Raw genomic sequence first — 18,256 nt, 5'->3', positions numbered from 1 at the left:
ATGTCTTCAGCTGAGATCCAAGTTCTCTGCAAACAAAACCCTCCTCAAGAGAAAAGTTTGTCTTTGCTGGGAATGCACTAAAAGGGGTTCATTCATATAGACACAAACATTATTAGTTTAAAGTTGCAAATTTTAATGCGATTTTGTAATTTATTGTAATTTTATGGCATATAAAAATATCTTCCAGGAAGACCTTCACAGGACTTATTGCTAAAAAGGGAAAAATAGTTACTTTGTGTGGGGAGCAGATGAAGTCCTTCGTGAATTTGTGTTGTTGATGTGAGTACAGCCGTGTCAGTAGAAATGGCAAAGTCTTCCCTGGGTCAGGCTCAGAAGAATGGCGAAGCCTTCTCCTGGTCTGGGTACAGAAGCTTGCCAGTAACTAGCCTTAGCGGAAACTAGTGTATTTAGAAACTATTAACTTCCTCTTCAGGGATGAGTACAACCTGAGACTAACCCACCTCCGACTCATTCGTGTTGTACAGAATAAACACTCTGACTTTCCAGGTTGCTATTGGCTCATCTCCACTGGAGTGTATGCTGTACATGTGCGTGCACGTCTGTGGATGAGCGGAACGTCTCAGCCTCATGTTGTTCCTCAAGCGCCTTCCACTTTTTTGTTTTTGTTTTTGTTTTTTGTTTTTTAATCAGGATGTCTTATTGGCCTAGAACAAGTAGGCAAGGCTCTCTAGGGAGCTCAGGGATCTGTTTGTCTTTGCCTCTTTTGGGCTGGAATTACAAGAGTATGCCACTTAACCGAGCCCCCTCCCCCCTTTTTTGTGGGAGGGTTTGAACTCAGGCTTGGGGAATTAAAGTCAGGCTATCATGCTTATAAGACAGACAATTTGCTTGAGGCGGGGTGGTGGGTGGTGGAGAATTAATCAAGGGTTTAAAGTATTGGCAGCCCTGCCAAAGGTTCTGCATTTGATTTTGGGCTCAGTGACCTGTAGATCTGTAACAGCAGCCCCAGGGGATCTGAAACTCTCTGCTGACCTCCAAGGGCACAAACGCACACAGAACACAGATACAGAGGCAGTCAGGACGCTCAGGCACGTATCATAAAATGTAAATTACTGAGCTGCCCGCTCTTCACCATCTTCTTCTACTCTTTATGATCAGCTTAAAACCATTTGAATGACACTGTTTATCGATGATGATTTCTCTCATGAGTTGTGTCTTTGATACTGTACATAGAGAGGCGTTTCCATGCCTAAATTGATAAGTATTTTTCTCTGTGTTTTATAATTTTGTATTTTACTCCTAACAATCTGTAACTTTTTTGTAATATGTAGGGTTATATTGGTTTTGTCAGAGCATTCTTCGACACAGTACACTGTTTAAACCATATAAAATTCCACTAAATTCAAGTGCATGAATGTGTTATAAATGGGAAAAAAACAACTTTGAATAACAAAAATGGGAAAATAACTGGAAAGATTTTATTACATTAAAAACCCTTGTGAAATTCACTATATATACATATGTACACACACACATATATATACAAAATATACATATATATGTATATTTTCTTGAAGCTTGTTAGAAAATGTGTGCTGGTGGAACAGAAGAATGCGAAAATAATAAATTATCTCAAGGTCATTGACAAAGATAGAGCCTATACTACTTTATATACATAGAAAACAATATTAAAATCTCCCAGAAAAGAACCTTGAATATGGATGTTAAGAAGGCACATTTTTTAAATATTTTTGTTGCTTTTTCTCTAAAGTGCTTTATACACTGTGACAATCAACATGTTTATTTTCAAGGTTGTCACAGCTTATTAGACACGTTTGCCCATTACACGCAGATAGTATATTAGTAAAGTGAAGCACTCTACTTGCGCAGAGTGAACAAAGATGAACTCAGCGATGCACCCCCTCCTTTTACAGGGTGGACTGGCTCACGTTAAGATCCCATAGGTGGAAAAGAGTGATGGGTAAGGAGCCATTTTTGGTGACTTACAGTTTCATCTGGTACCACAGTACACAGTCCACATGAGCTGGGCGGTGTTGGCTCGTGCCTTTAATCCCAGCACTGGGGAGGCAGAGGCAAGTGGATCTCTGTGAGTTCGAGGCCAGCCTGGTCTACAGGGCAAGTGCCAGGACAGGCTCCAAAGCTACGTAGAGCAACCCTGCCCTGAAAAACAAAAAACAAACAAAAAACCAAACAAACAAAGTCCACATGAAGTCAATGATCTCAGTAAAATACAGAATATTCTAGAAAGTCTTTGATTTTTTTCCAGGTATCTTTACAAACTTTTGGTGCTATGTAGTCAGAATTTACATATGATTTTGCCTGGTGTCTTTTCCTGCATTCAGTAGATTAAATAAAGACTATAAGAGATATTACTTAGTTATGTAACACTATTAAAAACAGACAAAATATAACTACTTCAAAGAAAACTATGATACATTTATGCACTAGTTTAATTTATGTTGCTGTTGCAGAGATATCTTGACCAAATGCAACATCGGTAAGAATTTATTTGCCTGACAATTCTAGGGTACAGTCCATAATTTCAGGGAAGTCATATCAAGAATTCAACAGCTAGTCACATCATATCCACAGTTAAGAGCATAGAGAAACACATTGGCTTTTTTATGCTCAGCTAGTTTTCTTTACTCATGGATAGGTCAGGGTCCAGCCCATGAAATGGCACAACCCACAATAGTTTGGGTCCTCTTTCTCTCTGTCTCTCTCTTTGTCTCTGTCTCTGTCTCTGTCTCTCTCTCTCTCTCTCTCTCTCTCTCTCTCTATGAAATGGCACAACCCACAATAGTTTGGGTCCTCTTTCTCTCTGTCTCTCTCTTTGTCTCTGTCTCTGTCTCTGTCTCTCTCTCTCTCTCTCTCTCTCTCTATGAAATGGCACAACCCACAATAGTTTGGGTCCTCTTTCTCTCTGTCTCTCTTTGTCTCTGTCTCTGTCTCTGTCTCTCTCTCTCTCTCTCTCTCTCTCTCTCTATGAAATGGCACAACCCACAATAGTTTGGGTCCTCTTTCTCTCTGTCTCTGTCTCTGTCTCTGTCTCTCTCTCTCTTCCTCTCTCTCTCGCTCTCTCTCACTATGAAATGCTGCAGCCCACAATGGTTTGGGTCCCCTTACACACACAGATACACCAAGGAAAAAAACCTCATAGACACATCCACTAGCTGACTTTCATTTACTTAATTTCCCAACAGAGACTTTTACCACGAGATTCTAGATTGTGTCAAGCTGACAGCCCAAACTAACCAACACACCTTATTTTAAAAAATGTACATGACATGACAAACTAACTTTGCTATACAACTTCAGCCATATTGCTTTCAGGATAAGATCTGATTGGTTGGAATGCATGACCTAGTAGTCCTTATGTTCTGGCAAGATTCTTTGGCAGTTTTTGTCTTAACTGACTGTGTGACTAAAAGGCCACGTTTTACCTGAGGTTTAGCTACTGAGAATATGGCCTCATTTTTCATAGGAGAATGATGGTCTTAAGGAAATAATAGTTTTTAAAGGTTTATTTATGTACCTAAGAAATGGTATTGGTCAACTCTACAATTAACAGCAGATAATTGGCACCTAAAGTGTCTGTGCCATATTATTCTATTCTGGTGGAAACGCTTCTGTGATTTGGAAACAAAGAAACTCTTGAGGTCAGTTGCACTTCAAATTCCATATAGGGTACTACAGTTCATTATTTATTTTTTGTCCCACACAATATTTACTGAAGTGCCAATATTTGTTAATATCCAAGTGGACACGTTCTTAGAGTCCCGTTTCTAATAATTAATAGGACAATGTGACAGTTCCTTGAGATGCTCTTTTCTAGTCTACCTCACACAATACGTTTACTGGTGTATGATGGTTTGGGTCATGTTCACAGAATTATAGGAAATTAAATTCAGAACAAATATCAAGCTTACATAGATGAGTACAGAGTTTATGTAGATGAGAATTTGTATGAAATTTCTAGTACTTATTATTAAATTTCTGTCTTTCAATATTTAAAGGAGAGAACAGAAGTCTCGTTTTTCCTTCCTTGTAGATGACACCATGAACATGTGTGTTAGGAAACCTCATAAATCTTTGAAAATAATTAATTTATTTAATATATGCTATAAAACTAGCCAGGCATTTGAATCATTCATGCAAATATTTGTTCTTGCTTTTAGTGCACTTTCATCATGCTGAAGACAACAATCCATGCCTAGTCCGTGGGGGGCACAGCTTGGTGAGCTGATGCTCTTTGTTCTGGTCACCCAGGCAGCAATCAAACCAGCAATGCCTCCCGTGATCAAGGACCAACCTTTCAACATTTTCTGGGCTGCTCCTACCTTCTTCTGTAAGGATCATTTCGATGTAAGTATGAATCTTCAAGCATTTGACATCATTCCAAATCCTTTAGAAACCAAGAGTGGAACCACGATTGCCATATTTTATCCGGATGAACTCGGATATTATCCTTACTTCTCTGAAGATGGAAAATCCTTCTACGGCGGAATACCTCAGAAAGGGAACCTCTCTGAGCACCTGAAGAAAAGCGCCAGTGACATTGCAGATGCTGTCACTTGGTGGAGAGCAGAAGGACTTGCTGTGATTGACTGGGAAGGCTGGAAACCCCAGTGGGACAGGAATTGGGGCAGCAGGGAAATATATAAAAATCAATCGTTAGCTTTCACTCGACACCACCATCCTGAGTGGTCAGAAGCAAAAGTGAGAACAGTTGCGCAACAGGAATTTGAAAATGCTGGAAGGAGTTTTATGAACATTACTCTCACGTTAGCTTTAGAAATGAGACCAAAACGTTTATGGGGCTTTTATCTCTACCCAGACTGCTACAATTATGATTACCGGATAAATCCAGAGTTCTACACAGGTCGTTGCCCAGATGATGAGATTTTCCACAATGATCAACTCTTATGGCTGTGGGAAAAAAGCACAGCACTTTATTCTTCAATATATTTGAGTAAAATATTAAAATCGAACTTAAATGCACTGAAATTTGTTCATTTTCGAGTGAGAGAAGCCCTGAGAGTTGCTGAAATGTCTAGAAAGGACTATGCTTTGCCAGTTTTTGTTTTTTCCAGACCATTTTATTTGCAGAGTACTGAAGCTCTGTCAGAGGTAAGAAAAAATAGTCACATAAAAGCAGGTTAGTAGAATATATGTAAAGTCTAGAAAGAAATCTTTAGGGTGTTATTTATTTCTCATTAAAATGTAATTCTATCGAAAAACCAAAAAAATGTTATTCTAGTATTAAAGGAGACAACCCAACTCTGAAATCCCAAACAACTGGTAGACATGCATCTAGAATTTTAGAAGATAAGAAACTCTGGCCGGGCGGTGGTGGCGCACGCCTTTAATCCCAGCACTCGGGAGGCAGAGGTAGACGGATCTCTGTGAGTTCGAGGCTGGGCTGGACCGATAGCCTCCAAAACAATACAGAGAAACCCTGTCTCGTAAAAACCAAAAAAAAAAAAAAAAAAAAAGAAAAGAAACTCATTCAGAACTCAGAAGAATTTCTGGGTTCTGGGTCATTTTTTTCAGATTGGAAATACATAAAATGGAGACTTGTGATCAAGGTATGAACCAGTTGGACTTTTCATTATGCAATATTTTGCTGTTCAGTGTATTAGGTTTACTGAATAGATGGCATGGGTTCTGTTGAATATTTCATAAGACTCCACAATATGGCCTAGTAGTCAGTGCTGATGGATGGAGTGGTTTATACAAAAGGGGTATTTTAATAATTAGTTGTAATTGTCAACTTGACACAATTTAGAATCAACTGGGAAGAGACTCTTAATGTTGAATTGTTCAGCCTGGGTTGCCCTGTAGGCATGTCTGTGGGGGAAAGGTCTTGAATCTGCTAGTTGAGGTGGGAAGATGAAGACAAAACGTGGGTTGCAGAGCTTTCTGGATTCCACCCCTGGATTGTATAAAAGAGGAGAAAGTGAGCTGAGAAATAGGAAGCATGCAGGCATCCACTCTGTTTCTGACTGGATGCAACTGCTGCTTTGAAGCCCTTGCTGCCTTGACTTCCTGTAAATGATGAACTGTGACCTCAAATCGTGAACTAAAATAAACATTTTCTTTCATGAGCTGTTTTTGTTGGGGTGTTCGATCACAGCCACAGGAAATGAAGGCAGGGCAAGGATATCTTCAGTTCTAACACCAAGTATGAAACATAGAAATATGTGGTAGAATTGTATGGGAAACAATCAGTTTGCAGACTCTGAAAGTGCTCAAACATTAGTTAGATTTTCTCTTAGGACATTACTGTATGGACACAACTATTAAGCAAATGGATGAATGAGAAAATGACTACCCCTATCTGAGTGCCAATGACTCTGTTATTACAGTGACCAATACAGAGGTAAAGACTATCAGAACACACTTCCTTAGACCACTTAGGGGTATTTAAATACATAGACTAAGTATTTCAAAAGCCGATCTGGGCCCATGATGGGAGGTTTAGCAAGAAAAAATTCTTGCCTTGAAGAACTGACAACCTGAGTTTGATCTCTAAAACCCATAATGGAAGGAAAGAACCAGTGCAAATTATCCTTTAGATATCCACACATGCACTGTGGCACATGTGTATCTACACACACACACACACACACACACACACACACACACACAGAATAACGATGAATCCTATTTTAAAAGCTGCTTCTCTGAAAACTTTAAGGCCTTGCCCTTGCAGGTCTTCACCAAACTATTCAACTAGCAGATCTCTTACCTTTTTCATTTTTCAAAATTCTTTTGACAAAAAGACTACTTGAGCTGCAGTAACTACCAGCCTGGCAAACAAGTTCATTTATGTAGTAATAGCACCAAAGTCATAGGTAACCAACTACTTTCTGATTGAATTTAAGGCCTATTTCACAAGATGAAACCTATTCCTGGCACTAATACTGGGCTCAAGAACCTAAGGTAACAGGCCATAGCAAACGACTACCACTATTCTGCTAAATGGACATAGTAATAAAAACTGACTCCTAACAACTGATTAGTGTGTCTCTCAAGTCTTAGCAGGCAAGCTTCTTTTTGCAGGAGATGGTGATCAACACCAAAGTACAGAGAATAATTTTAAAAAACCCTGTAGAATATTCAGGCTATATTATATTCACTTCTCCTAAGGCTGAGGGATCATGACAGAAGAGGTTGCAGGAAGACAGTAAGAGCCAGAGTTGTTGCACTTAATGACCCAGAGTGACTGTGACAACATGTACCAGATCTGCATAATCTTAAGTCAAACAAAATTCCACCTTTGAGAGAGGAGGTGTGCACAAAGTCTCACCATCAGATGAGGAGCTGTTGACAAGTGGTAGCTGCTGGGAGAGGGAAAGTCAATTTTCTTTAGGACTATAACACCTGGGTAGGTTAACCATGACCCAGTCGATGGTCACACATCTAAGAGTATATAGGCAGCACATATTGGACTTTGAGAGTTTAAAACAAAAAGGAGGATGCAAAGTTGAATGGGAAGGGAAGATGGGTGGATCTGGTAGTAGTTGGGAGACCGGAGTGAATTTGATTAAAACACATTGCTCAAAATGGTATGAAAATTTCAAAGAACTAATTAAAAAAAAGACTAGGTTATACTTATTCTAAATTATTTATTCAATGCTTACAAAGGGACAGGAATACTGTCATTAATACTAACAGTAAACTAATAATGCAAGAAACTACTAGTAAATGGTGAATTGAGAACATGTACATCTTTATCAGAGTCCAACTTTTTTCTACCCTTCTGATTTTAAAAACTTGAGGTTTTTTGTATATGTGAGGTATGTGCACATAAGTGAAGGTACTCAAAGGTCTCAGAAGAGAATCTTGGGATGTGTAGAGCTGGGGTTACAGGCAGTTGTGAACTGCCTGACATAAGTGCTGGGAATCAAACTGAGTTCCTCTGCAAGGGCTCTATGTGTTCTAAAGTGCTGAAACATTTCTCCAGCTCTTACTCTTAGTCTTTAAATGCAAACCACAGGCTATCCCCTCTGAATTCTACTTCGTAAACCTATAAACCACACACTCTACTTATACAATGTCCGAAAAACTATTATTAATAAGTTTTCTTTTTTTCTTTTTTCTTTTTTTGGTTTTTCGAGACAGGGTTTCTTTGTATTGTTTTGGAGGTTGTCCTTGAACTCACAGAGATCCATCTGCCTCTGCCTCCCGAGTGCTGGGATTAAAGGCATGCGCCACCAATGCCCGGCATATAAATAAGTTTTTAATGCTTTCCTATTGATGGGTATGAATTGCAAATCAATCAATACTATGGATTATTTTCACCTGTTGTCCAAGAAACGTAACTTTTCAAATCAAGTTTGTTTCTAAGCAACTGGTTTTTGTTTGTTCTTTCAAATGTGTCTCAGCAAAAGACTTGACTTGTGTTTAAGGAATGCGGTACTGTTGGTGCAGTAGAGACTTGACTTGTGTTAAAGGAATGCGGTACTGTTGGTGCACTAGAAGAATGAGTGTCTCGCTTGTATTACTTAGAAAAAGTACAGATCACGAAGACTGGCAGAAACAGACTTATGTGGAAATCCTCAAAATATGAAACTTTTCACACTGACCTGCTGCAACAAGAGGAACATTCTACACCTAACCTCAGGAGGCTGGTCACAATGAAAATGTAGACACATTAAAAACAGTCACTGTATAAGATGATTTTTATGCATTTTGTATGCAACTTGAATTTTGTGTTTAGACTTGGATTTCATAGTGCAAAGTTTTATTCTGTATATTCAGCTAGTCTAAAATCTGAAAAAGTCAGAAATTTGAAATACTACTGGTCCTAAGACTCTCAAATAAGATACTCAATTCATGCGATTGGAACTTGGTTGTGGTGTGGAGATTTGACCATCCCGTCTTTGAGTGCTCCAGTCTTTCAAAGAATCTCAAATATAACCTGGGGGAGGAAAAATGTAGACAATTTCCTTCGTTGTTCATCCTCCCTTACTTCTCATTCTGCTTCTTATTTCTTTGCTTTTGATTCAGAACCCTGAACATAACCTCCTCCTCCTCCTCAATATCTAATCCTCCTAGCCACTCAACTTGAGAGTGACTTGAGCGACTTTCTATTATCCAACAGGTAATTAAGAATTATATATCTGAATCAGAAATGGATATTTAATAGGTTTCCTCTTCTGTTTTGGACTAAAATTGCATTGCATTTGCTGGGCCTTTATAATTTTTCTTAAAACAATTTCCATCTTCTCTTGCTATTATCTTTGATCCCTAATATCTTGACATCCCAATCCTATACTTTCTTTACATGGCTGCAAAAAATTTGTATCTTTTCCAGAAATAAGTACTTGTGTGTAAGACTTTGTTTTATTGATAACATTTATTCTCTGAAACTTTAATAATTACACAATCCATTTTGACTATGCTCATTCCCTACCCTCTGATATTTCCTCCCTCTCAGTGACCTTCCCCTCCTACAACTCTCCCTCATTCATGTCTTGTTATTTTGCTTTGTGGTCTTGATTTTAACAAGAGCTGTCTGTAAAGAGAAGCTTTTCCTTGTGAGAAGTTTTCCCGCCAGCCTGATTCCAGAGCCACATCAGTCCCAAATAAACACACAGGAGGCTATATTAATTATGAAGCTGTTGGCCTTGCTTGTTTCTTCCTGGCTAGCTCTGACTTAAGTAATTACTCCATAATTGTTAATCTAAGTATGTTTCTTACCGGAGAATAGTTCCGGGCTTCCTACCCCATGGCGTTACATGTTGACTCTCTTGTGTTTCTCCTTCCCAGAATCCTCCTGGACTCCTAGTCCCACCTATCTAGATTCCTATTGGCTCAACAGTGCTTTATTGACAAAGGACTTCCCCAACAGCTGTCTATGTGATGGTGTGTTTGGAAGTATCCACTGGCCCCTGGTGGACTCACCACTGGGTATACAACTGAAGACAAGGACAGATTCTCCTAGCATCTTCCAGTAGCCAATAGAATGGCAATGAGGGTAGGAACCCACAAGCTCCTGCAATGCAGGATCCACTGTTGACAGGTCCAGTGAAGACAACTGCAGCTGCTTTGACATCTTGTTTGAAATGGCTGTGTCGTGCTTTGAAGGCAGACTTTTGCAGCCTTCACCCACATTTCCATCCAGAACCATAGAGGGGGGTGGGATAACTGTTACATTGAGGGCTGAGTGCTCAACTGCTACTTCTCAGCACCTTGAATAGCCATGAATCTGCATTCATGAAGCATTTCACTGAAAAGAAAAGCTTCTTTGTGGAGGCTGAGAGAAACATCTGTCTGTAAGCGAACCAATGTAATGTGGAAACAAATATTTTTATTAACAGGAGAAAGAACTTACATACAAGCTGGGAGATCAGAAGCGTGGCAGGCTTCCAAGAGAGAGAGGTTTTCCTTTTACTTTCCTTAAATATCTCACCTGTGCCCATCCCCTGTCCACGCTCCTTTGGGTGTGGACAATATTGTGGGCTCACCCCTACAATTCCCCTTTTAGTCTAAAGAAAAGATTTAAACTTGATACAAAACTCAAACATATACATAGAAGGTGATCAGCAAGTTATAATCTGCTTATATCCTAAACTAAACATATCTATCCCATCTAAATCCTAAACTTATCTGAAAGGGATGCCCAAGTCTGAACACCTCCTTCCAATCCCAACCCTAAAATAATTAACAGGTGTAAACTATCCTGTACTATCAGCAGTAGGGAAAGGGGCATAGTATGACTAGGAATCTAGGAGAATTTTGGGAAATGTAGTGAAGAAGCTGGTCGTCACGTGACTGCCTGGAGGACCGGACATGGCAGGAGTGCATCTTAGCAAGGATAAGTTCTTGTACAATATATATGAGTAATTATGGGTTAATAATCAAGTTAGACCTAGCCGATAAGAAACCAAGCAAACGGCCAACAGCGTCATAATTAACATAGTGTCTTGTGTGTTGTTTGGGACTGACACAGTTCAGGGACCAGGCTGGCGGGAAGACAACACCTTACATTAGTCTATGAGCATAAGCATAAATGATTAGAAGGCAGTTTGGCATAAATGTGGGTAAACAGCAGTATTCAGTTCCATCATACAGCCTGACTTCCCTCATCATAGGTTTTTAAATTTTCAGTTTTGAGATTATAAATTGATTACAACATTTTTCTTTCACTTTTCTCCCTCTAAAAGCTCCTATAGATCTATATATATACCCCTCTCTACTATCCTTCAAATTCACTTCCAATTCCTTTCTTTTGTATGCGCATATATGGTTGGACTCCTAAATATAACCTGTTGAGTTTGCTTAATGCAACATGTATATATGTTTTCAGGGTTGGTGTTTGGCGCTTGACAACCAGTTGGCATGCTCTTCCCTGGAGGAGGTCAGCTCTCCCTTTCCTAGCTTTCCTCGGTTGCCGGTAGTTATTTGTTTAGGGTTGAGGCCTCATTGTCTACCATGTTTATTGATGTCATCCTTGTTCAATCTGCATTCATGCAGTCAGGTTCTTGAGGCTTTATGGGTATAGCTTCTGGTATTGGTAGGAGATGCAGTCTCACAGTAAACTCCTTGATCCTCTGGTTCTTAAAACCTTTCTCCTCTCTCCTCCATTATGTCCCTTGAGCCTTAGGTGCAAGGATGTTCTGCGGATGCATTCGTTAGGACTGGGCTCCATAACTGCATTTTGGTTGGGTGTGGTTGCTGTAAAGGTCTCTGTTGAGAAAAGAGGTTTCCTTGGTGAGGGGCAGAGACAACACTTACATACGAGTACAAAGACAAGTGTTCAGTGACTGCTGCTAGAGATTATGCTGGTTTAGTAAATTAGTAGTTGTAGAATCCTTTCCCACTAACCTTATCTTCACCATCACTGAGAAGTTACCTTTTTTTCTAGTACCAGGCATGGTCTTCCCCCTGTTGAGCAGGTCTTAATTCTAATTAGGGAGATGCTGGCTTTTGACCAGGTTTATGATAACATGCAAGGATTCTCTCCTGTGGAGCAGGCTTCAAATCCAATCAGACAAATCAGTAGGTTTTCCCCATGAAAATAGTGGGCACCTCTTTTCTGGTAGGTTGGTCTTGTAGCACAGCTGGCTGAGACCACTAACACCCTTTCTCTCCTAGCAGCCCACATAGCACCTTCTGGTACTAGAAACTCTACCTAGTTAGGAGGAAACTTCTAATTCCATCTCGGCTTTATTTCTCTGTATCTTACAACCAAGACATGTGGTGTGCTCATCACTAAGGTGCCATCAAGTTGTTGGGCAACTAAGAGGAAAGGGAAGAGCCCATGTTGCAAGGCCTCTGGGGGCTTCCTGACAACACATAATGAAGTGTCCAATACCTGCCACTGAGTTTTTTGTGCAACACACAATGGCTTTTGGGAACAGCAGTATCTTTGCACATGGTTCTGTTTATACACAGGGACTCATCTGCTTTTCCTTTCTTCCAAATCATGTGTGCTTTATCAAAGGAAGCAGCTCTCTAGATTGCTGCATTCTTAATTGAATGAGCCTCTGTCTTTTGTTTTTCCCTTTGAACAGGAAATGGACTCTCCTCTCTCTACTACGTCTGATGAAAACATTCTCATTCTCAGAGACCTATCTAAAATGTTATCTGTTCAAGCAAGCCTTCTCAGACTGTGCCATGGTCCTTTAATCTACAGATACTGTGTGGGAGCTACAAATATGGATATTAGTTCACTGTGTTGTCATTACTTGTGGATGTGTCTACCTGAAACAGCATTTTACAGAACTCTAGACCAGGGCTTTTATAGCTTCATTTTTTAGAGTATTTCCTGGAGCACTGAGCTATTATTAGATAACCTAAAATGCCCAAATTACCCTTTCCAGTTCTTTCATAACTGGTTTCTTTATAAACAAAAATATATCTTAACCAATGGCTAACATGACTTGACAGAAATTTCTCTCGGTCCTTCTCTTTTGTAGGAGGACTTAGTGCATACGATCGGAGAAAGTGCTGCCCTGGGGGCAGCAGGGTTAATATTGTGGGGAGGATACGAGTATACTGATTCAAAGGTCAGTAGTAATTTTCCTGTTAGCATTCATTCTAGGTAGTGATTTATAACAAGAATGCTTTCTCACACCAGTTAACTGCTGATTATTTGCTTCCTCGGCCTTAACAAAGTTCCAAGGCTGTAGGGATCAACTCTGATCACCCAGTTCTATACCCAACTGTGGCTAACAGCAATCTCCAATTGGGCACCCTAAGTAAGAAGCTGATTATTATATTCTAAGGGGATAATTTGTGACATGTTAAGTAACTGCTTTCAGTCTTATCGTCTTCATTCAAAAATTGTACTATAATTAAAGCCACAATGCAGGAACTTTTAGTAAAAAATTGCTATTATATATACCTGACACAAGTTATTAGGAAAATCTGAAAATAATTTTGTTATGAAGAATGGATTCTCTGTACTCATTTTTTATTTGATGGTGGCTTATAATACAAAATACACATAGAAGGCAAATTGTATGTATACAATAGTTGATTGATATTTTAAAAATTTTGTAGTTAGAATATTTAGCATGGAATTTATTTTACAACAAATTTGGAAGTGCATGATGCATAATTGTTAATTAAGGATATGAATTTGTCTAGCATGCATGCACCTTTTAATGTATTGAGTAATTCATGTATTAGGTAATTCATGTATAAATGGACTCACATGGTATTTTTTCCTCTTTCATTTCTTATTTTAATTAGGATAATGTCTTTCAGGATTCACTAGCAGTGTCCTAAATGAGTTTCATTTTACTTTTTAAGATTGAATTATTTTCCATTGTATATATCACATGTTCATTTACCCATTCATTTCTTGATGGACACTGGATTACTTACAGTTCCTGACTACAAAGAACAGCCCTGTATTGAGTACAGAAGTGTGAATTTCACTTCCAGATAGTGTCAAACTCTTTTGTATCTATGTCCATATACTTGTGCATGTGCATGTGCATGTGTGTGTGTGTGTGTGTGTGTGTGTGTGTGTATCATATGATAACTATTTTTAATGTTTGGAAAAACTTCCATACTGGATTCCATAGGTATCTTTTTACATTTTGAACCAATAGGTTGAAAGTGTTCCAGTGTCATCAACACATGTGATCTCTGCATATGTTTCAATATTAGCCAACCTTACAACTATGCATAATGTTTCATTGTAGCTTTGATTTGCACTTTTCTGGGAATGAAAAATGTGTATTCAAGTCCTTTCTATTTTATTTGTACAAATGGCAAGGTGAGTTAGTCAACTGTTCTTTTTTTGAGACAAAAATCTCACAATATAGCTAGCCTAGAACTTTCTATATAAATTAGTCTGGCATTGAACTCACAGAGATCCACCTGCCCTGCCTTCATATTGAGTGTTGGGATTAAAGATGTATGCTACCATGAATGAGTCTTTTTATTTATCCATATTGTCTAGGTTAGGGATTGAACTTATAGCCTCACACAGGAGGCTTGGCAACGGCTGTACCAGTGAGCTGTATTCCTAGCTCTCATTTTATTTTACATTGTTTTACAGGAGCGTATTAAGTTGCCTAGGATGGCCTTGAACTCAACTCTGTAGATCACTCAAGCCACAGATCTGTGATTCTCTTGCTTCAGTCTTCCAAGTAGCTGAGGTTATAGGCCTCTACCACCAAACCTGGTTACTTTGTGTATTTTTTCTTTTTCTTTTTTCCTTCAGTTATTGTATGTACTATTTTGGGTAATTTAGATTTTGGATATGTTGCTAGCTACTGTAGGGAATAGGAGTTTTGCATATATTTTCCACTACTCTGTAGGATGCCTTTCATTCTGTTGACTATTTTTTTCTTTTTTTTCCTATGTGTGCAGAAGTGTTTAGACTGACAGTTTCACTTATTTATCTCTTCTTCTGTCACCCATGCTTTTGGTTTCATGAAAGAGAATTGTCACAATTGACAGGAAGCAGGAGAAAAACCACCAGTTTTCTGCGAAGGTTTTATCAATTACTGGGTTTTTTTTACTTTACTTTTTTTTTAAATTTTATTTTCCAGTTTAAATTTAGATAAGAAACAAGGTTGCTTCACAAGTCAGTTCCAGGTCCCTCTCCCTTTCCCTCCCCTCCTCCCATGCCCTACCCCCAATCCCCCCCTGTTATCCCCTCATTCCCCCAGGGAGGGTGAGGCCCTCCATGGGGGTGTCCATAGTCTGTCATTTCATATAGGGCAGGGCCTAGACCCTTCCCCAAGCAATTACTGGCTTTTTATGTTCAAGTTTAAACCACTTTCTGTGAAGTTTCCTGTGCTGTATAGCTAGTGGTTCAAGTTTGTTTGGACAATTCTTCCCAACACTATTTTTTTAACAAGTTTGTCTTTTCTGTGTTATGTGTTCTTGATATCCTTGTGAAAGATCAGTTGATTGTGTATGTGCTAGTCTATTTCTGGACGCCAATCTTTTAAGCATCTCTTATTTTTTTTCCTACAGGAGACCTGCTTATCTGTGCAAGAAACTATTCAAGGGCTATTGGGCCCCTATGCTTTCAATGTAACATCTGCAGCAAAGCTCTGCAGTCAAAGTCTATGTAACAGTCATGGTCGATGTGTTCGAAAGACAGCTGAATCCTCCTTTTATCTGCATATGCCTGAAGATAGCCACAAGAATTATGTCATAAACAAGGGTTTCAAATTTGTCACTTCTGCAAGCAGTAAGCTGAAGACAATAATGAATATGAAGAATGGATTTGTCTGTCACTGTTACTATGGCTGGTACGGAGAGTCCTGTAGATCTCACTTTCCAAATATCTTGAGTCGGAAGAATAAGGCTCCTGTAACTGCATTTAATTTAGTAGTTTTGCTTGGCATGAATTTATGTGTGATTCTGACGAATTTTTTTCTTATTCCCTATTACAATGTCAATTTTTCTTAAAATACTAAAGAGAAGAAAATGTTATTTTTCTTTTATTTCAACTCTTTTGTAAACAATTTTCAGTTTTAAATTCTATGCAAATTGTTTGTTGGATGTTCATTTTGTGTTGGACAACAGGAATAGACCTGTTCTCATGGAGCTTAGAAATTTAATTAAGGATAAATAAGCAGTAAATAGACACACTTATATGATGGTGGTAGTACTTCATAGAATAAAGAGAAAACAGGTTTAAGGAATTAGGAAGGATTAGAGAGCACTGGGAATTGTATATAAGGTAGTCATGAAGACAAGCCAGCAGAAGAAACAGGTCAACACTATCGGGGATCCAGACATAATGGTTTCCTCCTGTAACCAGAGCACCTGGAAGGCAGAGGTAGAATATAACTTAAAGGCCAGCTTGGCTTGTATAGTGAATTAACAGCCAGTCAAGATATCATAGTGGGGGTTTGTCTCAAAAAAAGGAAAATAAAACTACAAGAGGGAAAATCCAAAAGAATGTGTCTGGGAAGAGTGTTCTTGAAATAAGGAAAAGCAAACCCAGAGGAAACAACTCTTTGTATCCCAGGGATTGTGAACTTTGAAATAATGAGCAATACAAAACAAACAACCACCAGCACCACCAGCCCAGGATACTAACCTATGCAGATGAACAAACTCTTTAAATGTGTGTAATGGGGACTCACTTTACCCACAGTACCATGGGTATTCATTTGCCTCATCAATATCAAAAGATGAACCCTGCTAGCTTCCTTCACAATAAAATGTATATGGGACTTTCCTTCGTTTGCTACTTCTTGGTTTATTGAAATATACTATACTTAAGCAGTTTGTCAATTTTCAGTGAGATTTGAAAATCTCATGCAGGTGACTTGACATAACTAAGTTGTAATACAAATAATTTTATTTCATGAAGACTCAACAGAGAGTGTGGTACCTTAAATATTATTTACTCTCTAAGGCTAGGAGAGGTAGTGCACTATTAGGGAGACTGTATCTTTGCACACAGGTAGAATTTTAAAAAGCTCACATTCAGATTCTCATGTTAATATTAATTGGTTCACTAATTAGTTATTTCATCATGTATGCTGGGAAAAAGTAAAAGGTAAAGAAGCAATGAAATATAGAAAGCAAGATTGAAAGGTATGTATCAGATCTCCTGTCCTGTTGGTTTCTTGCAGCACAAAAATCTATGTTTATAGGAATTAAATCCCTAGGCATTAGCATGCAATGTTTTTCATAAGTATTCAACTGGCCACTATATCACACAGGAAGAAATTATTCTTCCAGTGAAGAAAAGCTTTTTTTTTTATAAATTGGTAGAAAATTATAATTAAGTTTATTTTTTTATTTAAATTAGAAACAATCTTGCTTTACATGTCCATCCCAGCTCCCTTTCTCCCTTCCTTCCCTGCTTCCCCACCAGGCCTCCAACCCCCCACCCAATCCCCACTCTGATCCCCAGGGAGGGTGAGGCTTTCCATGGGGGGATCTCCAGAGTCTGTCATTTCATTCAGGCCAGGGCCTAGGCCCTCCCCCAAGAGTTCAGGCTGAGAGAGCATCCCTCATTGTGGAATGGGCACCTAAAGTCTATTTGTACACCAGGGATAAATATTGATCTACTACCCATGACCCCATAGATTGCACAGGTCTCCCCACATTCAGGGGTCTGGATCAGTCCCAAGCTGGCCTCCCAGCCATCAATCTGGGGTCCAAGAGCTCCCCCTTGCTCAGGTCAACTGTTTCTGTGGGTTAAACCAGCCTAGTCTTGACTCCTTTGCTCATCAGTCCTCCCTCCGTTTCCAGGAGTTTAGTTCAGTGTTTAGCTGTGGGTATCTGCCACCACTTCCATCAGTCACTGGATGAAATTTCTGTTTCTAAATTCCATATATGTGTGAGTACATACCATGTTTGTCTTTTTGTGACTAGGTTACCTCACTCAGGATGGTTTCTTCTAGTGCCATCAATTTGCCTGCAAATTTCAAGATTCCAGTGTTTTTTTTTCCCCCGCTGAGTAGTACTCCATTGTGTAAATGTACCACATTTTCTCTATCCACTCTTCAGTTGAGGGGCATCTAGGTTGCTTCCAGGTTCTGGCTATTACAAATAATACTGCTATGAACATATTGGAGCAGATGTCTTGTTGTGTGAATGTGCATCTTTTGAGTATATGCCGAAGAATGGAATTGCTGGGTCTTGTGGTAGACTGATTCCCATTTTCCTGAGGAATCTTCATACTAAAGTCCAAAGTGGCTGTACGAGTTGGCACTCCCACCAGCAGTGGAGGAGTGTTCGCCTTTCTCCACATCCTTTCCAGCATAAACTGTCATTGATGTTTTTGATTTTAGCCATTCTGACAGGAGTAAGATAGTATCTCAGAGTTGTT

The 18,256-nt window shown here is 39.1% G+C and overlaps 1 protein-coding gene across 2 annotated transcripts; it reads left to right on the top strand.

Annotated features, from left to right (window-relative positions):
• Positions 1-3,399: 3,399 nt before the first annotated feature.
• Positions 3,400-16,651, top strand: LOC101822551 (hyaluronidase-like). 2 transcript variants are annotated; one of them, XM_040728706.1, is made up of 4 exons: positions 3,400-3,641; positions 4,161-5,112; positions 12,912-13,001; positions 15,433-16,651. In XM_040728706.1, exons 2-4 carry the CDS (start codon positions 4,192-4,194, stop codon positions 15,871-15,873), a joined length of 1,452 nt encoding a protein of 483 aa, XP_040584640.1. In that variant the 5' UTR covers positions 3,400-3,641; positions 4,161-4,191; the 3' UTR covers positions 15,874-16,651. The 2 variants fall into 2 exon arrangements, with proteins under 2 accessions (XP_040584640.1, XP_040584641.1); XM_040728707.1 differs by lacking the exon at positions 12,912-13,001.
• The last annotated feature ends 1,605 nt before the right edge of the window (positions 16,652-18,256 follow it).

Source organism: Mesocricetus auratus, unplaced genomic scaffold, assembly GCF_017639785.1.
Source record: "Mesocricetus auratus isolate SY011 unplaced genomic scaffold, BCM_Maur_2.0 Super-Scaffold_100019, whole genome shotgun sequence".
NCBI classification, from domain to species: Eukaryota; Metazoa; Chordata; class Mammalia; order Rodentia; family Cricetidae; genus Mesocricetus; species Mesocricetus auratus.
This window is presented reverse-complemented; position numbering and strand designations above follow the sequence as displayed.

What these genes read in the sequence shown, in the direction of transcription:
- LOC101822551 (XM_040728706.1), top strand. Translation starts at nt 4,192, where the DNA reads ATGCCTAGTCCGTGGGGGGCACAGCTTGGTGAGCTGATGCTCTTTGTT. An exon ending in GTACTGAAGCTCTGTCAGAG is followed by an intron (nt 5,113 to 12,911) that starts GTAAGAAAAAAT and finishes TCTCTTTTGTAG; the next exon opens with GAGGACTTAGTGCATACGAT. An exon ending in ACGAGTATACTGATTCAAAG is followed by an intron (nt 13,002 to 15,432) that starts GTCAGTAGTAAT and finishes TTTTTCCTACAG; the next exon opens with GAGACCTGCTTATCTGTGCA.